The sequence below is a fragment of the Moschus berezovskii genome, chromosome 7 (genome assembly GCF_049115385.1).
Source record: "Moschus berezovskii isolate FMDL1 chromosome 7, NW_MosBer_1.0, whole genome shotgun sequence".
Classification (NCBI taxonomy): Eukaryota; Metazoa; Chordata; class Mammalia; order Artiodactyla; family Moschidae; genus Moschus; species Moschus berezovskii.
In genome coordinates this window covers 45,694,395-45,722,237 of record NC_142466.1, presented here as the reverse complement: position 1 = coordinate 45,722,237, position 27,843 = coordinate 45,694,395, and the positions used below count along the sequence as shown (strand labels likewise).

General features: G+C 41.2%; 2 protein-coding genes across 6 annotated transcripts in view; one reads left to right on the top strand and one right to left on the bottom strand.

Moving 5' to 3' along the window:
- The first annotated feature begins 2 nt into the window (after positions 1-2).
- MLANA (melan-A) lies at positions 3-13,760 on the top strand. 3 transcript variants are annotated; one of them, XM_055428257.2, is made up of 5 exons: positions 3-116; positions 3,275-3,376; positions 5,612-5,708; positions 11,085-11,198; positions 12,771-13,760. In XM_055428257.2, exons 2-5 carry the CDS (start codon positions 3,300-3,302, stop codon positions 12,837-12,839), a joined length of 357 nt encoding a protein of 118 aa, XP_055284232.1. In that variant the 5' UTR covers positions 3-116; positions 3,275-3,299; the 3' UTR covers positions 12,840-13,760. The 3 variants fall into 3 exon arrangements, with proteins under 3 accessions (XP_055284232.1, XP_088693815.1, XP_055284231.1); XM_055428256.2 differs by lacking the exon at positions 3-116 and adding an exon at positions 1,947-2,047; XM_088837689.1 differs by lacking the exons at positions 3-116; positions 3,275-3,376 and adding an exon at positions 1,941-2,047.
- A 7,405-nt stretch (positions 13,761-21,165) lies between these two features.
- BRD10 (bromodomain containing 10) overlaps positions 21,166-27,843 on the bottom strand; it is a 117,781-nt gene continuing 111,103 nt past the window's right edge. For all 3 annotated transcript variants that reach the window (XM_055428251.2, XM_055428252.2, XM_055428253.2), the window contains one exon: positions 21,166-26,576. In XM_055428251.2, coding sequence (XP_055284226.2) covers positions 22,936-26,576 — 3,641 coding nt within the window. In that variant the 3' untranslated portion in view covers positions 21,166-22,935. The remainder of the gene's footprint in view (positions 26,577-27,843) is intronic.

Below are 27,843 nucleotides of genomic sequence, written 5' to 3'. Positions count from 1 at the left end.
GCCTTGGAGTTTCCACCCTGGAATGGTGCCCAGGCACACTCAGGGCCCTCGGATTAGCTCACACCACTGAGGGACTTGAGCGAGACCCAGGAGCTTCCCTTTGCCTGGAGATCCAGGTTAGTACCTTCCTCCTCTCTGGTCTGGCTGCTCATCATCCAGGGGGCCCCGTTAGTTGGAGTCCAACTTAGCACATTTCAGTCTCCAGGCTCAGAACTGCATCCTTTAGTTAACATGTCTTGCAGGATTCTAGAACAGAAAAATGGCATAGGTAAAAAACTAAGGGTATCTGAGTAAGATATGGCTTTAGTTACTGGTTCATTATTGTAACTAATTTAAGATGTTAATAATAGGGGAATTGGGTGTGGGATATCTATGTATTATATTCAGATTTTTATGTAAATCTAAACTATTCTAAAAAATAAAGTATACATTAACATTTTTTTAAATAAAGTAAATAAAAGAACTGCATCCTTCTTTCTAGACTAGCACCCACCACTAGGCCTTCCTGGGAGTTATTGGGCATAAACCTGAGCCTCAGATTAAAGTTGCTATCCTCAAATCCCTTGACACCAAAGGCTTGTATCCTTCCTGATTTTCTTATGAAATCTCCTAAATCAGCCTCAGTTCTGGGAGTCCAGACCAAGTCTGATTCTTTCTCTGCTGTGGGGCCTTTGCACTGGTTCTTCTCTATGAAACACTCTCCATCCATCTTTGAATGGCTGACTTCTTCTTGTCACCCAGATCTGTTTGCATTTTCTCTCCTTTTCAGAAAGGAGAGAACAAGGATCTCACCTAATAAAGATCAACCTCACTCATGCTGTTTCATTTCTCCCATGCCATTTCCACTGATGATTATCCAGTGCTGATAATGCCCTCACACAAGACAGTCCAATGGGAACTGGAAAGAACCATAAGATCTGCAAGGTGGGGAAGGGGACCTCGTGCTGTAGTCGTGTTAGTCAATCAGTCACGTCCAACTCTTTGTGACCCCATGGACTGCAGCCCACCAGGCTCTTCTGTCCATGGAAATTCTCCAGGCAAGAATACTGGAGTGGGTTGTCATTCCATTCTCCAAGAGATCTTCCCAACCCAGGGATTGAACCCAGGTCCCCTGCATTGCAGGCACATTCTTTACTGTCTGAACTACCGGGGAAGCCATAAAGGGAAACATTAGTGGTCATTTAATCTAAGTCCTTTGCTGATGAGAACTCTCACATTCGTTAATTCTGGTGGGTGTTTTGTTTACAATGGTTACAGAGAGCTGGTGAGCAATGATCATTCTGTCCCACTGAAATGCTTCTGGGCTGGACACATTTGACTCTCAGAGCAGGCTATGTAGGTTGAATTAGCTCTGGTTTCAATTAAATTCTAGGTAGGTCATATCCACATTCAAAGAGGAAATTTTCTCAGCTCCTTGCCAATGCAAGAAACCCATTCTTCCCAGGGGACAGTCATCTCTGAGGGTGTCACAAAAAACCTGGGAGCTTAGCTCCGGAAGTTTCAAGGATCCTCTAACTCCTCTTCTTGATCAGGAGGTCGTGCTCCTAGCTGACCTTCAGGCCTGAGACCAAAGGCTCGTCCATACTTTGAGGTGAAGATGAGCAAGGGTAGAGGGTGCCCCGTTAACGACTGAATTTCAAGGAAGCGGCAAATAATGTTTTACACTAAAAATATTTCATGGGACACAGTTATACTAAAATCTATTCACTGCTTATCTGAAATTCAAATGTAACTGGAAAGCCTATATTTTATCTGGCAATCCTACAGATGAGGGATCAGCATTAAAACTAATGACTTCCCTGCGATGAAACCCTGGCATTAAGGGAAAAAAGAGGCCACAGTGAGCCATGACTTTTTAAGGAGAGGAATGCAGTTGGTTTCTTTCACGCTAATTAAGCAATCACAAACGACCCCATCAGAAATCCAAACTCGTGATTAACATGGGACTCAAGACCAGGGGGAAAAAAAAATTAAAAAGGTTAAGAGCCAGAGAAGCAATCTTCACAAAAACAGCAGCCAGCAGACGGAGTTGGTCCCGGGCAGGCAGGTAAGAGCAATGCTTTTTCACCCACTCTTTCAGAACAGAACAGGGTTTGGGAGATTCCAGTGGACTCCTCCAGCCTCCCTGATGCTTGGAGGTCAGCAGAATTCTCCTCAATATTCACAATTCTCCGACTTTTGAGGGTTCACAAAGTCTCCTCCTAGGTCCTACATTTGACTGCCCATAAGCAAAGCAGAGAACCAGGGAAAGCAGTTATTCAGGCTGTAACTGGCTCATGAACAGCTGTGTCTACTCCCCTGAAGAACCACTTTTCTTGGCTCAGGTAGGATAAAGTACATTTGCTGTCCCCCCACTGTTTGCCAAGGCTCGAACCTGGAGGTATAGATTTACAGAAAACAACTTAATGCAGAATTCGTTTTGTGTCTGTCATTTTGAACAGAGTTCATCCCCACATTATTCACATGAGATGATCAGTAAGGTCAAGTGTGACTTCTTCTTTACAACTGGGAAGCGCAAATTACACATGAAATGCTCCAAGGAAAGGATTCATGGGGTGAACTCTCCACTCCCCTTTCCCACTTCTCTTCAGCTGTTTTAAACGGGCTCATTAATATAACTCTATGGGGATCAGACCTATGCAATTCATGAGGAAAATAAAAGGAATGAAAAACACACAATAGCAAGGAGAGAAGAGAAATCATTGTTGGTTTTTAATAAGCACATTCTAATGATGACCACTGAGGTTCGTGAGCTTTTTGTTTGTTTGTATCATAGTTTAAAATTTTATATTTTGGGGACAGTTTCCTCTGTTGGAAAATGGACTTGAAGGATGCTGTGCTAAGGCACATGCACATTATATCATCCCAGCCTTTTATTTGTCCAAGGATTGATATAACACTTCAGAAGAGAAATAACTCCTCTTATTAATCTGTCTTGAGTCAGGGAAAGTAAGCAATGAATTAAAATGCTTTTTGTTTCTCTACAAGTTTATGGTATAGAGTCAAATTAACTCTCAAATGACAACTCAGTTTGAAAGTTTTTTTCCTTTTGTTTGTGGTTTCTTCTTTGAACTTAAATTTCAGTTGGTAGAAAGGGGTTAAAAACCTGAGCAATTCCCACTTGATATCTGTGAAAGAAATAAGTACGAGTCCTCTCACAGAGAGAAAACAGAGGGTTTGGATGTCACTTACCGAGAATGTCTTTGTGGGTGTTTTTGAGATGATAAGAACACTCTGGATGCATGAAATGACACCTGTGTGCCCCTGCTGCTAGGTGTCCCGTGGCCTGACCCTACAAGATGCCAAGAGAAGAGGCTCACTTCTTCTATGGTTCCCCCAGGAAAGGGCACAGCCACTCTTATGTCACGGCTGAAGAGTAAGTTCAAAACCAGACCCAGCGGGGTTACAGTTTGCCGTTTGCTGACATAGCCTCTGGCTTCCACCAGCACATGTCTGTCTGTAAATCTCTCTAGTGTTTATTTCTCCAGAAATAAACCTGGCAATGAGGTAAGGAGACCCTGAGTTCCTACAAAAGGTCTCAGGTTTCTCTGAAGCCAAAGAGGCAAAGAGGGAGGGAAGGCAAAAACCTGGATCTTGCCATTTTTGTTTGCATTCTTGGCTATGAGGCCTTTACCACAGGTTCCCAGGCTGAAAAACCTCTGTCCAAGAGCATGATGCCTCTGTCCTCAAGCCTTGCCTGTCTACTCCACTCGGGCTCCCAGAGGTGGTTTGCAGACAGAACAGAGGCAAACTGCCAAAGGACAGTGAGGTTGAAGGGCAGGTGCATCCCCTCCACCTGCTGACTGAGTCCAAAGTGAAGAGGGTGGTCATAACCTTTGTATCAATGCTTTACCCTAAAGAAAGGTGTTTTGTATTATGAATTATTTTAAAATAAGTATCTGCATGATTAAATATTTCTAAGTGCTAAGCAATGTACACCAGTTCAAGATAGTATTCTCTCCTTTGAAAAAAATCTTACAACCTATTGGGAGAGTTAGGCAGGAGTAATTTCATCAGGTGTAAGTGCTGTGATGGGGACACAGGCCACAGGAAGTACACTGCAGGGACGAGAGTGGGCAAGGGGTGGTGGCAGCGGGAGGGGCCCCTCTCTGAGTGGAGACTCCAACAGGACAAATGAGGAATCTGGGTTTTGTTTGGACCGTCTCTTAAGTGATCTGCTCAGAACTTCCCGCAAACCGGCTGTCTTGGGAGAGAACTGTGGAATTGCTTTACTGGAGTGAACTAGTAGGGCCAAGAGAGACGGAGAACCTGTCAAAGACACCGAAGAGGAATTCAGGCTGGAGTATTTCTTCAGAAGACCCTAGTGGGATTCTCTAATATCCCTGCATGGTCAAGTGAGATGTGGTGGTGAGATCTTCTGAAAAAATGTCCCAACAGAAAAAATATACTCTTGAGGGGTGCAACTGCACATGGTATTAGGTAGTCTATTTTTCAGGATTTGCATGATGACTCAACAGACTCTGTCTCTGTGAAACCACCATTGAGAAGTTCTCAGTTGAGGTGGCATAAGCCACCTATGGAGCTCGTGAAAATGCAGCTTCCTAGGCACTGCTGCTCAAGAGACTGACTCAGTAGGTCTTGGGGTCAGGGGCCCAGGATCTGTACTTTAACATGCATCTCAGGTGACTCCCTTGCAGGAGGTATTTGGGTGACGTCTGAGGAGCCCTGCCCGGCTGGGCAATGGGTTTTTATGGTGTGTCTGGCACATCCCAGCATTTTTGGCTCTCACTTCCTCTGTGTGAGTGCAATGTGACTGTGGTGTGAGGAGTTCAAACAGAGCTCTGTGTGTGTCAAGATGCCCAAGGGGGTGACCACAGACCTAGGAGGTAGAATGAGAGCACAGGCATGCTGGGAATGGAATCATCTGCCTTCAGTCATGAGAACCCACTGAATGTCCCTGTAACAGCTTCATTTCAGGAAGGGGTGATGCGGTCAGAAAGGCACTGACTTGGGTGCCTCAGGCCAGTCGCTGTGAATGCTGGTTCTGCCACTCGCTGGTTGTGCAACCTTGGGCATTTCACCAGCCTAGAGTCGTGCGGATGTCAGATGTGAAATCAATGTCATACCTACCCCTGAGGATTGTTGTGACAGAGCCAATAGCAGGGTGCTCACCATAGTGCTTGGCAGGGTTGTTGTGAGAATTAAATAATCTAACAAATACAGAATGGTTACCACGGTACCCAGCTTACAGCAGACATTAAGTCAAAGTTAATTTCCATTTCTTTTTTGTGGACTGACAGTTGGGGGAAATGTTTTAAACTAGCCCTGATGGAAAGATAACTCAGTCCACAGAAGGGTCAGCTGCCACTGCACCTGTTGCACTTGGAGCCTGGGTGCTGGGGTCCATGACAGGTAGCACTGCTGCTGTGGACACACACCTGACACGCTCCTAGAGATGGTTCTGTCTCTGTATATGCGTGCTGGAGGCCAATGGGTGCCTGGTGTGGGGTGGGGTGGAATACTCCTTCGGGACTGGGAGATGCTGCTCTGATCGCAAAGCCCCTGTGAAGAGAGAAGATTGACACACGTTTCATCATAATCTGGAGCAAGGTTTCCATACCAAGGTGGACTTGTCTGTCTCTCGGGCCAGGGCTGCAGGGATTGGCATCCTGACAGTGATTCTGGGAATTCTACTACTTCTCAGCTGCTGGTACTGCAGAAGACGAAGTGGATACCGAAGCTTGAAGGTCAGTAAAGTTCCCACTGCTGAGTCTCTCCAGTTCCAGGACCTCCCTTCTCCTTCTTTCTCTGAAGTTCTGGGGAGTGGAGTGACAGTCTCATGATCACCTCCAGCACTGATTCATGGTTCTGATGCATCTTTCTCTACACTGTACTCTTATAACTCTTCCTTTGCCTCTGCCCAGGCATGAATCCCAACCAGGAACTTGGCCCATCTTTCTGATTCCACTCACAGCAAACTCGAGGGCCTATGTAGCTGATGGTTTTGGGGGTCAAGGGGGGAAGGCTTCGTGGTCCTTTTGCACAGTGAACAGAAGTACATGAGATACTCCAGGTCTTACCAATCCTTCTGGGGATTCCCACTGGCTCTGTTACTCCACTTAGTGGCCCATTCTTCTAACCCTACCTCTTCACCCCTTTCTTTCCAGGTTTCCTGGGAATTCCAAGTTCTTCTAACTCTATTAGCAAGCAGTCCAGCATAGCCAGGACCCATGTAGCCATCAGTGCAGTGGGGAAACTGTCCACCCCTCAGCAGCACAAAGGATCGCCAGGTTTTTAACAGGCTCCTCCCTCCTTTGATGCTCGATGTGGTTTTATTAGGATTTTTGCTCCTTTACCCATATGAGCAGGCAGTTAACAAATGACAATGTCCAGTCTTGGGGTAGCAGGATCCTTCACAAACGAGCAACATCAACAAAGTCACTAACCTGTGAAGACTACAGGTTTCAGAAACCTTGCTTCAAAGACAGGTAGCAGTTTGGAACTTAAGCATCCAAAGGCATTCTCCACAGTGAGCAACAGGATAGAAGGAGAATTGCAATTTTTCTTTCTCCTCTCTCTTTATTACAGATCTGAAAGCTTCTGAGGTTGATATAAAATGGGGAAAAATTTATCTTTACAAAAGATGTTGGAAAGTCCCCATCCTCATTTAGCAACACTTCCTTCAGAGAAAGTGGTTCTGTTATGGAGAGGAGGGCTGGTCTGGGTGGAGGGCTAGAGCCTGGCAGTCTGAGAAGGAGAAGGGGAAGGTGAAAACGGTAGCTTCAAATTCTTCTCCTTGCTGGAAAGGAGACCCTTTTCCTATGTGACCCTTTTCCTAATGCCCATCTTGCCATGGTGTCCCAGATATAAATCATGAAAGACAGGGTGAACGAGGGGAGACACAGTCACCAAGCAGCAGCAATCCAGTGTGGGGGCATTTATGGGAAGGAGAAGTTCTTAAGTCTGAATAAGACTCCAACCATAGCAAAGCCTTGGGTTGAGAGGTTAGGGAATATAATTGCTGTGCTATACACTTCATGTGTTCCTCTAGAACAGGGTTATGACATTGCCGTGTAATTTGTTATTTCGTTTTTGCTTCTTCCACCCTTTCTCTTCATCCCATTTGGAGCTGATGCAGAGAGTATTTTTTATTCCCCTTTTACTTCCAGAGTCTAGCACAATGCCTGGCACACGGCAGTCACCCAACTGTATGGTATAAGGATTTGGTCTCACTCTGCTGTTGACTTACTGGTGGCCTTAGATTTTCATTTCTCTGAGCCTCATTTGCTCTATTATACACCTAGACACAGATGACATAACATGATGCATATCACTTTTTATGTAATATATGCTTTCTTCTATAATTAAAAAAATTAATTCTATGTTTACATATTAAAAAAACACAATGATTAGTCGTTCAAGGAATAAAAGCTCTACAAACTCAGTATGTTGGTATCCATTCCTTAGCTGTTCATAATTGCTAGCTTGATGCTACCCAGACAAAAAGGCAACTTTCCCCCCCATTCTGCTTCAACACTCTCTTATCTAAAATGTGTTCAATGGAAGAATGACAGTCTGAGCCATGGACTCAGTCACTGAACATTTTCTGGCTGTTCAACCTGACATCCTCCAGTCCTCCAGCTCTAGACCAGTGACTTACGGAGTTTCTAGAATTTTTATGAGATTTAAAAACTGTTTAAATTCCCTGGTTCCTTCTAATGTTTAAAAATGGAGTCATTTATTTTTAAAATTAATATTAAAATCTTGTTTTGAGACTTTCATATCTCCTGAAAAGCCAGGTTGGGGACCAGCAGTCTAAGAAATGTAGGTAAAATTATGTAAAGTAGTGCATTAAGTACTGTATTTAATTACATAATTACCTCCCTGTCTCTCTTTGGTGATTCTGTTTTCATTATAAAACAGAAGACGATTAATGCAAGCTTCAGGTACCACTTTTAGCAACCTTTATTAAGCTTTGAAATATGTTTATTTTTCCACTTTCATTGACCACAGAATGGTAGAAAGGTTGGTTGGAAGTAAGGTCTCCTAAAATTTCTTCCTTGCCCAACAATTCCTCTTAGACCTGAAAAACATCTTTTGAAAGGAAAGACTGCTTTTTGCAGAAATGCGTTTCTGCAGAAAAATGATTTATAAGGCATTGGAAGTTGGCTTTCATATTTATGAATTTTATTCTTTCACTTCTAAGTTTAGGACATAACACTTCTGATTCTTGGGGAAAAATTCAAAAGCTCTCCTGACAGCTCAGTTTACACTCACATCTTTCAGTGTCATGTTTCTTGATGTACAGTCAGGGGCCCCTGCACTCAAATAACCTAGGGTTCTTGCTAAAATGTAGAGTCTGGGACCATCTCTGGTGGTGGGACCCAGGACCCTGTTTGAACACACACACTGAAGTTTGATGCAAATACACAGAATTGGCAGTGAACTGGGGAAGTGAATCATGCTCCTAACCTATGGTTCCATTCCGTTCCGTCGCTCAGTCGTGTCCGACTCTTTGCGACCCTGTGGACTGTAGCCTACCAGGCTTCTCCGTCCATGGGATTCTCCAGGCAAGAATACTGGAGTGGGTTACCGTTTCCTTCTCCATAACCTATGGTGGGTGAGGATTAAAAAAATAAGGAATAAAACCAATAATCAAGGTAAAGGGAGAGAATGCATTAACACACCTTGTGCTGTGCTATGCTGTGCTTAGTTGCTTAATCATGTCTGAGTCTTTGCAACCTCAAAGACTGTAGCCCGCCAGGCTCCTCTGTCCATGGGGATTCTCCAGGCAAGAATACTGGAGTGGGTTGCCATGCCCTCCTCCAGGGGATCTTCCCAACCCAGGAATGGAACCCAGGTCTGCATTGCAGGCAGATTCTTTACTCTCTGAGCCACCAGGGAAGCCCAAGAATACTGGAGTGGTAAGCCTATCCTTTCCCCATGGGAACTTTCTGACCCAGGGATCGATCCAGGGTCTCCTGCATAGCAGGCAGATTCTTTACCAGCTGAGCTACACAGGAAGCCCATTAAGCACCTTACTGGAGGTATATCACTGGGAGCTATGGAGGGGAACAGAACATCCTTGGATCCTCTTGTCAAGATTGGGGTCCTTATGCTTATATCCTTCCAAAAGGTAGTGTCAATAATGATTTCAGAGTAGAGTTTAGGAAAACTTCTTTACAGCCGGCAGACTCTATAGGTACCAGCCCCAACCATGCCTGGTCTCATCCAGTTGATGATCCAAACACTTCTCCTCCCTGGGAGACCCGTCTGGATGCCATTCTCTTTCAACCAGTAACACCAACAACCAACCACAGTCTACAGACAAGACTGTGGAGGAGGCACTGAACACTGGCACAGCCTTCCTGTTCAGTTCCCCTCAGCCAGGACTCCAGAGAGCTGCTCATGCCCTACTGGTGGATTTGGTTCACAGATAATGTTTGGTTCTATAACTTAAAAAACTGAATTAGGTGCAAACATTTAAAAGTATCATTTTATGTAAAAATCTTAATTTCTAGTTTATTTTTTGAAAAAAATCAAAAGATCTGGCAAAACTTGGCAGCTATGCAATGGTTTGTCCCTTTAGAAGGGACACATATACCCTCCTTTTCTATGACCCCCAACTGACCTCCTCCTTCCTCTAAGGGTCAGATCGTAGCGGGGTCATGCCAGGCACAAGCAATAAGGAAGTGCATTGCCTGGAGAGCCCTGGATCAGCAGTATCAGTATCACTTGGGAACTTGCCAGAAATGCAAATTTATAGGGCTTCACCCTATACCTACTATGTCAGAAATTCTGGGTGTGAGCCCAGCAATCTTGTTTAACAAGCCCCCCAGGTGACACTGCTGCATTCTAAAGTTTAAGAATGACTACTGTGGAGAATTTAATGGTAAGAGCAACTAAAAGTTTGCTTTTTATGATCACAATGTGCCAGCAATTTAAAACAATGCCAGTAATGAAATACTCCACTTCACTTGGGCAGAGTGCATCTGCAGTCCCTGTTTTGGTACGTGTCTCTGTCTTGCACAAACTGTTGTCATTCTATTCTAGGGATGGAAAGCATCACCCCCTCAACCTATAAGCTTTTACCCACCCCTTCCCCCAATAATTCAAAGTGCACAACAGCCTTAGGCTGACTTGTCATTATTTTGATGTGACTTGGAAGCTCAGCACCACAACCACAGTATTTCTATCACAACACAAGCATTCAGTGTTTCAGATATATTGCTGTCATTATGCTGCTGCTGCTGCTAAGTCGCTTCAGTCGTGTCCGACTCTGTGCGACCCCATAGACGGCAGCCCACCAGGCTCCCCCGTCCCTGGAATTCTCCAGGCAAGAACACTGGAGTGGGTTGTCATTGCTTTCTCCAATGCATGAAAGTGAAAAGTGAAAGTGAAGTCGCTCAGTCGTGTCTGACTCCCTGAGACCCCATGGACTACAGCCTACCAGGCTCCTCAGTCCATGGGATTCTCCAGGCAAGAGTACTGGAGTGGGTTGCCATTGCCTTCTCTGTGTCATTATGGGGAAGGCAGAAATAAACAGAGTGTCCCTGCTATCAAGCTGTTCCTGTTTCTCCTCACTGTGAAACCACCTCCTGCCTCCCTAGCTCTGATCTACTCCTCTTGTAATCATTCTCTGAGATCCTGTTTTATAATTCACTCTTCTTCCTTTCAAAAATATTCATTAACTAATAGATGCCTAGCACTGTATTAGGTGTTTTGTTGTGTTCAGTCATGTCCAACTCTTTGTGATCCCATAGATTGTAGCCTGCCAGGCTCCGCTGTCCATGGGATTTTTCCAGGGAAGAATACTGAGTGGGTTGCCATTTCCTCCTCCAAGGGATCTTCCCAACTCCACACCTCCTGCATTGGCAGGTGGATTCTTTACCACTGAGCCACTGGGGAAGCCTAATTCTGAGAGGCAGATGACATTATCTTCATATTACTTATGAAAACACTGGAATTCAGAGAGATTAAGTGACTACCTGAGGATACACTGAGGATAAGTGGCAGGGCCAAGATTAAAACTCATTCTTAAAACGTCAGCTTCCTTATATTTTTCTTTAATGGACTCAAATTATTTTTTCTCACCCACTGACCTTCATGAATTCACATTTCAGGACAAAGACATTCATGCTGGTACTCAAAGTACCCCAACAGGAAGATGTTCACATGAGGGGCTTGGCCAACAGGACAGCAAATTGCCTTTTCAAGAGAACAACTGTGAGCCTGTGGTAGGTTGAGATCCTGCATCCTGGTGTTTCTGTGTATGCCTGCTTTTAAGTCTAATGAATAAAATATTGCCATTTAAAAAGCAAGGGCAATGTGAATATACTTAATGCTGCTAACTAAGAAATGGTTAAAATGTTAAATTTTATATGGTATATTTTACCATAATAAAAAGTAAATAGTAAGATTAAAAACAAGGGAATTCACAGTAATTGTGTCCTCTTGTATCCAAAGTTTCCTGGGTCAATAAAGAAACATCTACGTGTAAGCCCCAAAGGAAGAATTTGGTTCTGGAAACAATGTCCTTTTGTCTCATGTTTTTTAGCATAACTGCTTTTGTCCTGAACATAGACATAACTAACAGAGGAAAATAGTGTCTATTATTAATTGTAGAGTTGCACTGTCCAATAGTTGCACTGTAGCCACTAGTCACATGCAGTTATTGAAAACCTGAAATGCAGTACTTTGAATTAAGACATCCTGGAATACAGACTAGATTTAAACAACTTAGTATGAGGAAAATAACATAAAAATCCACTAATGAGTTTTATACTGACTACAGGTTGAAGTGATAATATCTCACTTCAACATGAAAGTGGGGTTAAATAAAATACATTAGTGAAATTAATTTTACTTGTTTCTCTTAATTTTTAAAAATGCAGCTACTAGGAATTTGGAGAGTCCTGGTATAGATGCAGTAATTATAGCTTTTGAGAGCACTGGCTCGAGAGTCAAATTACTATATTTGACTCTTAGCTCAATGACTGGCCAGTTGTAAGACATTAATCAAGTGATTTAACCTCCTTGTGCCCCAGTTTCCTGACCTGTAACATAAAAACAACGGAAATACTCCTAAGGTTGTTGTGAGCATTAAATGAGGGCCTGATACATTTGTGCTCTGTTGATAGAAGCAACGGCCTTTAGACACAGCTATCAGGATTTATGCTTGTGGTAAAGATGCTGTGTGATCAGTATCTGTAACAGGACTGAAAAATTCTTAGGTTAGGGCTTGGGGCTTCTACTGATAAAGATAATCCAAGGAGATTTTGGAGAACACACTTAGCCTTTTTTCTCTGTTATCCCCCTGCTGCTGCTGCTGCTGCTAAGTCTTCAGTCGTGTCCGACTCTGTGTGACCCCATAGATGGCAGCCCACCAGGCTCCCCTGTCCCTGGGATTCTCTAGGCAAGAACACTGGAGTGGGTTGCCATTTCCTTCTCCGATGTGTTAAAGTGGAAAGTGAAAAGTGAAAGTGAAGTCGCTCAGTCGTGTTCGACCCTTAGCGACCCCACGGACTGCAGCCTACCAGGCTCCTCCATCCATGGGATTTTCTAGGCAAGAGTACTGGAGTGGCTTGCCATTGCCTTCTCCGTGTTATCCCCCTACCACTGCCCAAATGCTTCAACATACACACTTGTGTAATTTAACATTAATTACCTCATTGGGTGGAAATTAGATATGGACAGTTAAACAAACAAGTTTCAACCCAGAGCAAAAGTATAAACATGATGCTATTTTGACGTCATCCCTCTTCCAGAACCACATGTGCTGTTAATGCTCTCCTTTCTCATCCTCACAGATTCCCAATGCTCCACCCGCTTATGAGAAACTGTCCGCAGAACAGTCACCACCACCTTATTCTCCATGAGAGCCAGCGAGGCCGTGAGAGGTGCTGAAATGATTTCCCTTATGCTTTTGCTTGAATTTGATGTGGGCATGCAATGTTCTGCTTCAGAATGCTGTAGAAACAGTGTACATGATCTCTGCTAATAAGCTGAGTGTCAAATTCTTTGTAGGGCAACTGATTGAGGAAATGATGAGAAATATTAAAATGGGAAAATCTTTGTCAATAAACGTTGTAATGGATTGATGCTATCTGTGCCAGTAATAATAAATCTACAATGTTATTTTCTGAGGGAGATTCAAGTGTGTGTTCTGGGACCACTGGATTTCTTTTGAAGTTAAAATGTGGCTAAAAACTAACTACTATTCTGACTTTGGGCCAAAGTCACCCCTGCCCTCACCTTCCCACAGATGTTCTATCTTCTGCAGAGACTTAATCGCCACTCATTGGCCGCTACTATTACCTACACCCTGCACCACAACTTGGCAAAGAATAATAATAGTAAAAAAAGAACCTAAGGCTTGAGCCTTGGATGCCTTCAAGATCCCCAGACCATCATTTGCTGAGTGTTCTCTCTTTTCCTCATGGACAAAGGCTCTGTTCACAGCATTCTTCAAGGTAGTGTTCCAGGCGATGGACAAGGCTTCACTGAGTTTGCCAAAGAGAAGCTAGAAAAGTGAGATTCCACTTAAAGGAATAGAAAGTGCCAGTCAAAAGAAACTGCTTCCTTCACAGAGGCAGCTACACTTTTGAAAATGAATCTCTGGATTGGAGATCAGCTGACAACTCTGGAAGCCATGAGTTGAAGATAGTGTAGTCACATGGGAGGAACCTGGGTCACTAGGGATGCTTTGATTAAATGGGGGTAAATTGGCCCCGACGAAAATCCATGAACAGTTAACACATTCCCGAATTTGATACTGAAATCCAAGGCTGTTACTTAATACATTTTTGAGGACTTTCAGGGCTCTGCCCCTGCCCACATGAACTGACCAAACACAAACCAGAAGCCTCCAGACGAGAGAAGTCTCTGTGAACTTTGCAGCCGGGATTAGGCTTCCACCCTGTTGAAGGCAATTATAATTCAAGGGAATGAGCCTCACCCTGGGCTGTGGGCATGAGTCCTCTACTGCAGTGTGCCCCACCATTATGCCTGTCCAGCTTATGGGCAAAGAATACATAATGGCATGGAGCTGCTTTGATCTCAGAGGCTTCCTGCAGAATTGGGTTAAGATTAGAGTGGTCAGAGCTCATGGGTGATCTCCTCTGGCTGCAATCAGTGTTTCCCACTTATCCAAATGCACTGGACAGATAATATCACTATCTGTGCAGTGAGCAGAGCAAAGTTAGATAGTTCTGGTTCCCTCATCCACTCACCCTGCACCAGCCCTCAGAAGGGAGAAATGTTTCATTTCTGAGATAAGGTGCAAGTCTCCATGGGTTTGCTGAGGAGATTCTGATACTATAAAGATGAAAAAAAAAGCTAGCCAAAAGATTTTTACCTCAAGTTAGTCAGTGAGAAGACCAGACTGATTACACAAACCAATGAAGTGCTCAAGTCACCTCCAGTAGAGACCAGTTCTCTGAAGTTACAAACACTGAGTTTAGTAGTACTTACAAATATCTGGACGGGTCCACTCGTCATTTGAGAACATTGTAGATCTTCCAAAAGAACAAAAATGAGCCCCCTAAACTCTCATTCCATGGTTTGATTTTAAGGACAGTCACTTAAGGGCTTCCCTGGTAGCTCAGACGGTAAAGAATCTGCCTGCAATGCAGGAGACCCAGTCACTTAAAAGTTGCATCAAAATCCCTCACTCTCAAGTGACTGTCCCAGAACATACTAAAAGCATTTCAGAAGGACACAGAACAACTTCAAAGGGAAATCATGGATGGTTTGAAAATACTTATTTTAAAGAAAGCCTAAAACTGCTATCCCAAGAAGCTATGGGTGAGGAGGAGGAAAGAGTGGAAAATAAAATAACAGGAAAAAGTGCCTGACAAGTTGAAAACACAAATGAAAGAGGCTTTCCATGGTAAAGAGAGCCCATTAAAATCTCTGAAACTGCACTAAAGACAATAAGTTTGCCTGATTTCTCTAGAGATTACATGGTTGATGGCAACCTGAAATTAGAGAAAAGCAGAAACTTGAGAACTCTCTGGACTGTCAATCAGAAGTCAGTTTGGAGGAATCCAGTGACCCTGACAAATGTTTCCTTAAAAAGGTTTGGAGGAGAAAAACCGATGAATACTTGAAAAGTGAAGAAAATTAAATGAACAAATCACTCACAGTTCAAATGAATGCTCTCCAAAGTGGACAAACTCTTTGCAGTCTGAAAACAGTTTGAAAGTGAGGTCCAAAAACTTCCGCTAAAACTTCAAATAGTGTCTGAACTATGTTAAGAATTAAGAATGTGTGACGCAAATTTGCAGAAAATCAATCAAGGAGAGAATTTACTGCATATAAATTGAGAAGAAATGTCCCAAAGTGCACAAAAATATTAGTCATATACATCAGAAGGATGATCCCTAAAAGGGATGGCCTTGAGAAACAGCTGGAAAGCACTTCCTTTTATCAAAGCTGGATTGTTTCCCATGAGAAAAAAAGCTCAAAAAAGTTGTTCAGCAGCTGAAGGTACAAGTCCATCCCAAACTCCCTAACTATACTTCCCTCTCCAACCCTCCCAACAGCAACCATAAGTTCATTCTCTAAATCTGTGAGTCTCTTCCTATAAGTTCATTTGTATCATTTCTTTTTAGATTCCACATATAATGGAACTCTGCTCAATGTTATGTGGGGTCTGGATGGGATGGGGTCTTGGGGGAGAATGGATACATATGGTTTTGTATGGCTTTGCTGTTCACCTGAAACTATTACCACATTGTTAATCAGTTATAACTCAATACAAAATAAAAAGTTTAAAAAAAAAAAAAGGAAAGTTGTCTGGCACTTACTGAGCTAAGAAGATGAAATAATCAAAACAGACAAAATTGGCTGGAGCAGTTTAAATCCAGCTTTTCCTAAGTTGCCTGCACTGTTCCACATATAGCCCTGGACAGAGGTAGAAGAGTATCAGGAGATTCTGAATCATCAGGTCCCCAAGGAAGGCGGAAGGTTAAGCTCTCAGGGCTCAGGCATTAGCATCATCGTGAGTTCAAGTTTACACCGCCCGCTCCTAAAGAGCCACAGCAGGATATCTGTTTTCTCTCTTTAAAAATAATTTAAATAAACCTCTTTTCAGTTTAACTGCTTTTACTTAATTGATGCTACATTTGCTCAAATTGAAGTTTGACAGAATTATAATTCCTAAAATCTAGATGATTGTAATACAATTCTTATTGACAAGAGACCATTGGACTTTCTAGAATTAGATCCAGAGATCAATCCTGGGTGTTCATTGGAAGGACTGATGCTAAAGTTGAAACTCCAATACTTTGGCCACCTCATGTGACGAGTTGACTCATTGGAAAAGACTCTGAAGCTGGGAAGGATTGGGGGCAGGAGACGGGATCAACAGAGAATGAGATGGCTGGATGGCATCACTGACTCGATGGAGGTGAGTTTAAGTGAACTCTGGGAGTTGGTGAAGGACAGGGAGGCCTGGCGTGTTGTGATTCATGGGGTCGCAAAGAGTTGGACACAACTGAGCGACTGAACTGAACTGAACTGAAGAATTATACTTAGATTGAACTAAAGGTTCCACTATTATTTAATCCATAATTGAGTTTTTATATGATCAGGGAGAGATATTTAAATAAATAAAGATCATTTATATATGCTATGAACTGTCAGAACAAATTTGTAGAAAAAAACCCAAAATATTCAGTGAGTTTAGATTTAAAACTAATGTAAAACAAGAACCCCACCAAAAACAAAACCCCAAACAAAACTGAACAAAACATCACCTCCAACTAAACCTATTAGATTCTCCATTAGTTTAGCAATAATTTCATAGGTTAATTTAGGGCAGATAATACTTTGTTCATGATATTTTGGTTCTTAAATGTCTCTGGATTTTATAGTAAAAAAGCTTGCCCTTAAAAAAAACCCAAAAAACCCTTATCCTTCTACCCTGAACAGTTTCCATGTCTTTTTAACCTCACCTCTCTTTTGCTACCATAACTGGGAGGTATCAGGTCCTCACATCACCTGCTCAACTCACCTAGTAATCAATCAGCCTTCCTCTCTCTCAGCTGTCACTCAGTCGTGTCTGACTCTGCGACCCCATGTACTGCAGCATGCCAGGCTTCCCCGTCCATCACCAACTCCTGGAGCTTGCTCAAACTTATGTCCATCGAGTTCATGATGCCATTCAACCATCTCCTCCTCTGCCATCCCCTTCTCCTCCTGCCTTCAATCTTTCCAAGCAGCAGGGTCTTTTCCAATGAGTCAGTTCTTCGCATCAGGTGGCCAAAGGATTGGAGTTTCAGCTTTAACATCAGTCCTTCCAATGAATATTTAGGACTGATTTCCTTTAGTACCGACTGGTTTGATCTTGCAGTCCAAAGGACTCTCAGGAGTCTTCTCCAACACCACACTTCAAAAGCATGAATTCTTCGGCACTCAGCTTTGAGTCCAACTCTCACATCCACACGGATACTAGAAAAAACATGGCTTTGACTATATGGACCTTTGTCGGCACAGTAACGTCTCTGCCTTTTAATATGCTGTCTAGGTTGGCCATAGCTTTTCTTCCAAGGAGCAAGTGTCTTTTAATTTCATGGCCGCAGTCACCATCTGCAGTGATTTTGGAGCCCAAGAAAATAAAGTCCGTCATTGTTTCCCCATCGATTTGCCATGAAGTGATAGGACCAGATGCCATGATCTTAGTTTTTTTGAACGTTGAGTTTTAAGCCAAGTTTTTCACTCTCACTTTCATCAAGAGGCTCTTTAGTTCTGCGCTTTCTGCCAAAAGGGTGGTGTTATGTGTGTATCTGAGGTTATTGATATTTCTCCCAGAAATCTTGATTCCAGCTTGTGCTACATCCAGTCTGGCACTTCACATGATGTACTCTCCATGTAAGTTAAATAAGCAGGGTGACAATATACAGCCTTGACATACTCCTTTCTCAATTGGGAACCAGTCTGTTGTTCCATGTCCAATTCTAACTGTTGCTTCTTGACCTGCATAGATTTCTCAGGAGGCAGGTAAGGTAGTCTGGTATTCCCCTGGGAATACCTGGTAATCCCAGGTAAGGTGATCTGGAATTCCCAATTTCCATCTTGAATTCAATTCTCTTTAAGAATTTTCCACAGTTGTTTTGATCCACAAAGTCTTTGGCATAGTCAATAAAGCAGATGTTTTTCTGGAACTCTCTTTTTCGATGATCCAATGGATGTTGGCAATTTGATCTCTGGTTCCTCTGCCTTTTCTAAAACAGCTTGAACATCTGGAAGTTCATGTACTATTGGAGACTGGCTTGGAGAATTTTTAGCCTTACTTTGCTGGCGTGTGAAGATGAGTGCAATTGTGTGGTGTGGTAGTTTGAAAATTCTGACATTGTCTTTCTTTGGGATTGGAATGAAAACTGACCTTTCCCAGTCCTGTGGCCACTGCCAAGTTTTCCAAATTTATTAATATTTACTATGTGGCAGGCATTATCTCACCTAATTCTCACAGAAATCATGAATGGTAATTTAATTATCTTTACTCACATCACTTTTGCTTTCAAAGCTTCCTTAGCTTCCTAATTACTTTCAGCATATTTTTCAGCCCTCTTTCACCCAACACAAGTTAATTTTTAATCCTTCTTCATTAATCCTCTTAACCTGGATTATTCTATTCAAATCCGAAGGTTCTGTTCCATGTTCCTTGTGCTTTTCCTTTTTAAAAATTGACATATAACCACATTAACATTCATGACACAGTTACGATTTTTTCTTCTTATAGTGAGAACTTTTCAGATCCACTCTCTTAGCCACTTTCAAATATACAGTATTGCTAACTTCCTAGTGATTTTCTGAGACTTGAGTTTCTGCAGGCTGAATTCTAAACATACCCTTTTATCTCAATACAACTACCTTGTGTATAAAACCTCTTGCAGCTCCCTACTAAACTCTTAGTTCCTTATTCCTCTGACATTTAACTTGTTATATTCTTTTGATTTTTGAGGACAGGGATGGAAACTTATCTATGTTGTTACTGCAGCCCATTTTGTATTATATGGTTCTCAATAAATGTGTAGAATGAGTTTATACAACTCTTCAAATTTGATTTTACATTGAAAATTATGCCTTGAATTTATGTTGATAACTATATATATTACGAATGATATTAAAGGGACTTCCCTAGTGGTCCAATAGTTAAGACTCCGTGCTCCCAATGCAGGGGGCCTGGGTTCAATCCCTGGTCAGGGAACTAGATCCTGCATGTTGCAACTAAGAGCCTGCATGCCGCAATGAAGACTTAGCACTGCCCCCATCAAAACAATGATACTATAGTAAGAACACACATAGTTTCAGCACTCTAGCACTTCATATATTATTTTCAACTATAGATTTTTTTCTATAAATTATAGATTTTCAGAGTCTGTCTCCAAGTTAAACTATAAGAACCTGAACCATACCATCCCCTTCAGCTTTCTTGTTAGTAAACAACCAAGCATCAAGCACCATGGTATATATAAATGTTTTTTGACAAAATGAGGAAAAATACCTGGGGCAGATGACAGCCTAATAGCCACAATGAGGCTTCAGGTTCAAGTGATGGCAAAACAACTTCTGGAATGAAGGTAAGTTATACATCATTTCTGTATTATAGTACAGTATAATTTTTAATAACTAAACTACCCATCATATTTTTTAGATCACTTTCAGATCCTGCCACCTTCTCAAGCTTTTAGTATTAACTATATCTTAATTCACTCTAAGTCAATGACAAACTAGATCATAAACATTTTCATTTATCTTAGCGTATATTATAGCCATCACTGCTTTGATCATAAAACTATTGAGAGAAAAGAGCTAATACATGAGAAAGAGGAATGTTATTTCAGCATGTTTTATACTGACATCCAAATGCCCTATTAATTCTATATTAAATGTGGAAACATACTCCTAGGATCATGAAGTCTTGCAGGTAGCATTGCGGCAATTTTTCTTCCTTTACATGGACACTTTAATGGATGATCTTTAAAGAATACTAAATGATAACACTGAACACAAAGAACTGGGGAATTTGACTTTGTACTCCTTGGCCAAGATCCCAGAAATTCACATAACTTATCAAACTGGAGGCAGAGGAAAAAAAATTTGACTTTTTGATTATATAAATCCATTAATTTAGTCACATTTCTAGTAAAAATGGGGTATTACTTTTAAAAAAGTAAACTAGACCTTAATATAAGCTAACTAGATTCCCCATTCAACAAATGCATATTGAATTGCCAATTGCTGGGGTCACAAGGATGAAGATGACTGACAAGGTCTCTCTTTTTAAGGAATACAGGCCTTAAATAATTGCATACAAATAATTTTATTACAGCTTTGAAGAAGTTCCATGTACTTCTCACTCTATGACTTCAATCTGAGTGACTGCAATAACATGATGCTGGCTGGCATAACGAGAGAGAGTTATGTAATACATAATGAGAGCATATATAATGAAACCTTAAGTCAGAGAACATATGGGAAGACCGTGAAGCAAGGAGGAGGGTCAATTAAAATGAAGCTGGAGAGTGAAGCAGGCACAGACTGAAGATCCCAAAGTAGGGAGGAGGGACTTTAAGGTTCACCATACGGTGGCTCAGATGGTAAAGCATCTGCCTGTAATGTGGGAGACCCGGGTTCGATCCCTGGGTCGGGAAGATCCCCTGGAGAAGGAAATGGCACCCCACTCCAGTATGCTTGCCGGGAAAATCCCATGGACAGATGAGCCTGGTAGGCGACAGTCCATGGGGTCACAAAGAATCGGACACGACTGAGCAACTTCACTTTCTTTTCTTTCACATACCACTCAGAGCTTTGAAAGTCCTATTAGGATTTTGACTTAGGAGTAGAAAAGAATTAGTGGTTAATAAGTGAGAGCCTTCACTGGGAATAAAGTGAGTCATAAGTAATTAAGTAAGTTAGTTTCTCGAAGTGATCTAGAGAATTCTTCTCAGACAAAAGATGAACTGTTTTAGATTTTAAAAGTTGAGTAGGTAAATCAATGCAATGCATTCAACCACCACCTGCTGCTGCTGCTGCTAAGTCGCTTCAGTCGTGTCCGACTCTGTGCGACCCCATAGATGGAAGCCCACCAGCTACGTCTCCCTAAAATCCAACACTGTTTCTAAACTGACAAGGAAATGGGGAAGATGACTCGAGTTCAACATAGACATTGATGAGCAAAGTTACTGCCTTACCATTTGAGAGACTTTAACAACCTTCCAGGAATATTCTCACTGCCCTCTTCATTTTGATAACTAATAAATTTCAACATAGTTTCAAAAGAAGTCTTCAGGCCTACTCTTCCCTACCATCTTCAGCCTTGGACTATTAACTCCATGTGTTGAGGTTTAATAATATCACTACAGATGGAATGTGTACGAGTATACAATCATTATCCCAAATAAGATAATGGATACAAACGTTGAGTAAGTATAAAATCTACCTTTTATTTAAGATGAGGCAAATCTGAAATATCATAATGTTAAACCCCAAGAGTAAGCTGACCCATAAACACTGCTTTACCATGAAATTTAAGTAACTGCTCTGTACTGAAAAATATGCAAAAAAAGAGGGAGTAGTCATAAATAATTTTAAAAGGTGCTCACATTCATCATTCTAAACTAAAAAAAAAAAATTCATGGTTTTAAGTATCATTTTGGAAAATCACTATGAACCAACACCTCAATGTAAAAATAAATGTATCGGGGGAAATTAGGTGAAGGGTACCTGAAACTTCTTGCACTATCATTGCAACTTCTTCTGAATCTAAAATTATTTAAAAAGTTGAAAAAACATATTTGGCTTAAGATTACTTACTTTGATCAATGTAGAATTTGGTGATGGATTAAGAAAAAAAAAGTTAAAACAATGAAATCCAAAGTGAAATTTTAAAGCAGAAGTCATGTAAAGTTATGCAAAAAGGATTTAAATCATTAGGTTCAAATACTGAATATATCATCCACTTGAAGAAGGAAATGGCAACCCACTCAGTGTTTTTGCCTGGAGAATTCCATGGACAGAGGAGCCTGGGGGTCTTAAGTCCATGGGGTTGCAAAGAGTCAGACACGACTGAAGCGACTTAGCACAGCACATACCATCCACTAGCTGAGTGACCTAGGACACACCATTTAAGCTTTCAAGATTACTGTGAAAGTCAAATGAGATATGTGGAAACAAAGTTTGTAAATTGTAAAGTCTTATAAAAATGCTGTTAGTGATTCAAATTTTCTAGCTTAAAATTCCTTTTCGTAAAGATCTGTCCTCATTTTATATCACGTTATCTTTCAACAGAACAAGAACGCACTTCAAAAATGGTATTCAAACAAGGAAATACAGCAACTCAGTTTATTACATGCAGATTCTTCTGCATTGATGCTAACAGTTCACTGGTCCAAAATTACTAAAATACTTAAAAAACTATACATTATGTAAACAAAACATAAATAAGACAGCATAGTTCTTTGTACATATAGTTTAGTACAGGTTGTTAAGGATTTAGGGATATGTACAATTTTACACAATGGACTGCATTTTCACAATGCATAAATATATATATATTTTTTTACAGAAACAAAAATTTTATTCCACTAAAGACACAGAATATTGTATTGGAGATACACGCTGCAACAGTCCAAATTCAAGAAGAAACATGTCAATGCAACTGTGCAAAACCCTAGCTTATTCCAAACTAGTCAAACTTGACTGTTCAATTTATGTCATACAGACAGGTAGATCCTGTCTATTTTAAACAAATAACCTTTGAAAACATACTCATATCAATGAGTGAAATGGAACAGATTTTTTCCTCCTCAAGAAAAACAAAGCCTTGTTGCAAGCTAATGAAAAGATACATTAACACACACACAAACTATGTATAGTATGTTTTCAACAGTATAATAAACAGTTAAAATTTTTATGGGAGTCAAAACAATGCCCCATTATTTAAAAACTGGCTCGTTTAGTCTAAATTCAAGATGCAGCTGTGTCAGGCTTCTCTAAGCCAGATGACTGAAAAGCAGGGAACACAGAGGCAGGATTTCGACTGGCAGATACAATTTGAGAGAGTGATGGAGAGACTGAAGAAACCTTATATGCTGGAGTATTTATGGTATTCAAAATGGCTCCTTCTGGGCTGACCAATAATTTTTTGACTGATGTGTCCAAATGAAATACTGAAGTGTTACTTGGCAGTGGAGGATTACTAGAACAAATGGCAGAAACCAAAGATGTCTTAGTCAAAAGAGTTGCTGGAGGAGACTTAATTACTGAAGTCAGTGACACTGTTGGTACAGGAGGTGGAACAGAAACTTTAGCAGTTGGGTTTATGATTTGTGGTGCTGCAGGTACTGTGGATAGAGAACTTGCGTTCCCAAGAGAGTTTACAATTTTTGTAGAGCTTTTTAGACAATGTTTTACAGGTTGCCCACTTAAAGAATTATTTGATGCTAGTGTGATCTTCTGGGCCAGGTTATCTACTGGTGTAGGCTGAGCGCCTTGGCCACTATTAAGAACTAAGGGAGGTCCATATTTTGGATTAGTAGATATAAGAAGAACATGGCTGCCAGCTCCAAGACCTTGTGGTGGAACAATAAACCGGGCTCCATTAATCATGATCTGAGTACCAGGTGCCAAAGGTGTACTGGTATTGATGACTATTTTTTGCTGAATACAAGGTTCACTGAACTGACTCCCTATTACACTAGTTACATTTGATGGTGCTGTAGCAGTGTGAATGGCAGTGACACCTGGAGTAGAACTGTAACTAGGGGTTGATTTTAAGAAAGCAGGGGACATTTGCTGGTTTGGCAGAGAAGCAAAATTGGAAATGTTAATTATTTTACCTGGATTTGGTGAAAGGGATGGCAATTCAGTTTGAGGTTTATTTGTGTTTATATTTGTTGGCACTGTAGTTGAAACTCCCGGTGACTGAAACTGGACCGAAGTCCGAGATTGTCTTTTAGAAAGAGATACAGAACGTGTGGCTCCTGGTACTGTTGCTGCTTGTGGAACTGTGTTGATTATTTTAGGGGACACAGTCACAGGTGTAGGCAAGGCAACAGTAACAGGGATTTGCAAAGCTGATGTTAGACATTTCGGAGACACTGTTGGCTGTGCAGTTGAAATCAGAACAGATGATGCAAGATGTCCTGTTTTCACAGTTGATATAGCCACAGTGTTTCCGAGATTTGACGTGCAAAGTCTGTTTGATAAACTAGGCATAATTCTTGAAGAGGTATCATTTCCACTGACTAAAACAGGAGGTCGTGTTCCAACTGAGGCAGAGGTTGAGGTCACTGAAACAGAACCCAAAGATACATTTGCTCCTGTTCCTGAAAACATGTTTACTGTTCTTGAAGCAGAAACCACTGATTCATTAACAGGAGTAATATTTTGACTCATAAAATTTGAGCTTACTGGAATTGAACTGCCACTTGTTGACAATGGTAAAATATAGCCCTTGCTACTTTTTTCTTCTCCTTTTGAGGTTACATTTTGCAGTAAGTTAATTGATGGTAGAGCTGGCACACTGCCTGAAGTATTAACAATTGCTTGGCCTATGTTTAGCCCAATTTTCACATCTTTTATCTGAGACACAGTTGGCGATGAATTTATTTTTATTGGTGTTCCGACTGTAGATGGAATTAGTACTATCTGTGGCTGTTCTGGAGACTTAACATATGTTTTACTCAATGGAGAAGGAAGACCTTGTTTTAATGGTTCTGCTACAATAGTTGGGGTTGAAGTGCCACTGGGAATTGCAGCATTTATAAAAACTAATTTCTGAGCAGAAACACCTGGAGATGTTGGTGCAGGTGCCACATTAATCGAAGTTCCACTGCCAGAAGAAAGAACAGATGGAGCTGACACCAGCATAAGTTTCTGCACTGGAGTCCCACTGATAGTATCTCCATCTGCTGCTGCTGTTGCTTCTGATCTTGTAACAGGGTAACTTTTTGTGACATAATCTACCTGTTGATGTTTAGCTGGTGTACGAATAACATTTGAACTTGTTTGTCCAAAATTTCCTGTTGATATGCTAATGACACTTACTGAACTATTTGCTGTTGATGATAATAGAGGGCTAGAAGAAACAGAGGACTTTAAGGGAGAGGAAGGCATGGGTGAAGCTTTATCTATCATATGGCCCAAATTACCACTGCAGGAAGGCTGGCTTAATGTAAATTTAAGATTCCTCCCTGTGGATGGATTAAAGCCAGCTGGAATGGAAACAGAAGTAGGTGCTTGGCCGAAAGATGGGAGACTAGATGTAGCAGTTGTTCCAGCTACTGACGAAAAAGCAGATGATGATGAAGCTGTTGATTTTGGTACCAGAAATGCCTGAAGCTGAGGAGCAATAGTAAAAACTGAACTTGAAGATAAACTGTTGGGTGAATTCTGATCTGGATTGGTCTGTACTTTTACAACTCCAGTGTTTCCACCTCGTGTCCTAACAAGAATTGACTGTGAATCTCTTATACACACAGTTTTCAGTTCTTGCTTTGTTTCAGAAGAATCAGCAGTTTGTTGTGCAAAACAGTTGAGGGAACTCCCGGGATTTGTAGATCCCTTTAGTGTTGCTGCTGATAACTGAGGCTGAACTGTTGAGGAAATGGTGGGTGAAGCAATGGGCTGCGGGAATGCGGCGGCTGAAACTGTGTTCTTGACTTTTCCTGCCTCATTCTGGATAGTCTTAACTGGTGGTGCTAACAAATTATTTATGGAGGTTACAGGTGTCAAAGACTGTGGTCTAGCACTACTCACATTTGACAAAGGGGTAACTGTCTTGGTGAAAGCTGTATTAGGTAGTTGGGTAGAAACAGTTCCTGTTGGGTTGATAAGAACTGATGGTAAAGAAGAGTTTACATTTGCTATCTGTGGGAAAGATGAACCATGTTGTTCTGTACCTTTCTGTTGAAGTGGTGGTATTTCTTTTGCAACTGCTTTCCCTTCCTTGTGCTGAATCACAAAATTCTTAGGCAGAATGAGAACCTGTTGCATAATTTTTTCTCCTGATTTAGGATCTAGCATAGGTTGCATCTGAATCTTTACAGAGCTATTATGAAGATCTATGGGCAACCACTGACCACAGGGCATTTTGTATACCATCTGTAAAGGACCTTTTGTACTGGTGTGGCAGGTCAATGCTGGCTTTATGGGGCTTGCTTCTGGAGGAGATTTAACTGGCTTTTCCACAGCAGGGGTACTTCTACCTGTGGAAGGGGGCAGTTGATTTGTTAAGGTCACTTTGTTCCCAATATTCTTTGCAAGCAAGGCCTGAATAGGTTTGGTCCCTTTCTGGAGAGTAGACACTGGTGTTGAATCCAATGAAGCAAATGACTCTGGAAACAGTGGCTCTGTATGCTTTGATTCATTCAAATAGTCCATCTGCACGTCACCTTCTACATTCTCAACCACTGTCTCATTTGTGCTTAACTTTGCTTTCTTCCTTGGGGAAAGCTCTTTTGTGCTATCATCCAGGTAACTAATTTGCTTGGACTGTCGTTTAAGTGTTTTAGGCAGTGTCTTCAGAACATCTTTAGAAGGCAATTCCTTTTTCAACAACTTACTTCTGGCCATAGGAAAATCTATTTCTGACAATTTCATATCATCTGAAAATGATAAAAACAAGCATTTTATATAAAACAACAACTGAATAGCAATGATAAGATCAATTATACAAAAGAAAGTCAATCTCTGAACCAGCGATTTATTAAAAAAACTGTAGTGTGATTCAAAAGTCTCAGTACCACTGATGGAAATTAAGGTAAGAAGACCTTTGACATGGTAATCCTGATATTGTAACCATTCCCAAGAACAACATATTATTAATGAGAAAGTTATTTTTGGTCAGATTCTGCTGCCAATACAAGTGTAAAAGGAAACTTTACAACTTGAGATATCAAGCCAGCAATTAGGGCTCAGAATTTAGAGTAGACTAGTACTCTACTCTGGAGCAGGAAATGGCAACCCACTCCAGTACTCTTGCCTGGAAAATCCCATGTACGGAGGAGCCTGGTAGGCTGCAGTCCATGGGGTTGCTAAGAGTCGGACACGACTGAGCGACTTCACTTTCACTTTTCATTTCATGCATTTGAAAAGGAAATGGCAACCCACTCCAGCGTTCTTGCCTGGAGAATCCCAGGGATGGGGGAGCCTGGTGGGCTGCCGTCTATGGGGTCGCACAGAGTCAGACATGACTGAAACGACTTAGCAGCAGCAGTACTCCACTAGTCTACTTTTCTCCTTGTAGACAGATAAATCTTCATATCAAAGAGAGAGGTTTCTCCCTATTTTCTTTTTTTTAGAGAGAGACTCTAAAGCATAAAAAACATTCAGTTTTTTCTGCTGTTCAATTATTCCTACAGTAAAAAATTTATGTTCATTTCTGGTCAAACTGGGCTGATGAGAAGTTACACCTTTTCAATTCACCAAAGACATGAAATGAAATAGGTTAATACATTTCTAAGCACACATTTTCATACCTATCAGATAACTAAGGAAAGTTATTTAACTGGATTTACAGAATAATATAAATCTGACAAACTGAAAGGAATTAAAGATAATCTTATCCAGCCTCCTTATAAGAATGAGGTGTCCACTCTAGTCTCATTACGTCATCAACATAAAAAACAAAAACAAAAAACACTTCACAATTATTAGGGACTTGCCAAGTTCCATTTAAGCAAACACCATATATATTATTTCAAAAATAATGACAATAAAAAGAAGAGGGTACACCTATTTCAAAGGGATTGTATATTAACGATGTGTGGTCTGTACTGAGCAATAACATGCCTATAGTTTGGAGTTAAATACTGGTTCCAAAAACTCCTAGAACAGTAATAATGACTCCAAAGAACCTTTAATAAGACATTA

Excerpts from the sequence above, each read along its gene's own strand:
- MLANA (XM_088837689.1), top strand. The coding sequence starts at position 1,941 with ATGGGACTCAAGACCAGGGGGAAAAAAAAATTAAAAAGGTTAAGAGCC. Across the intron at positions 5,709-11,084 it reads GTGGATACCGAAGCTTGAAG|GACAAAGACATTCATGCTGG; the intron begins GTCAGTAAAGTT and ends TTCACATTTCAG. Across the intron at positions 11,199-12,770 it reads AGAACAACTGTGAGCCTGTG|ATTCCCAATGCTCCACCCGC; the intron begins GTAGGTTGAGAT and ends TCATCCTCACAG.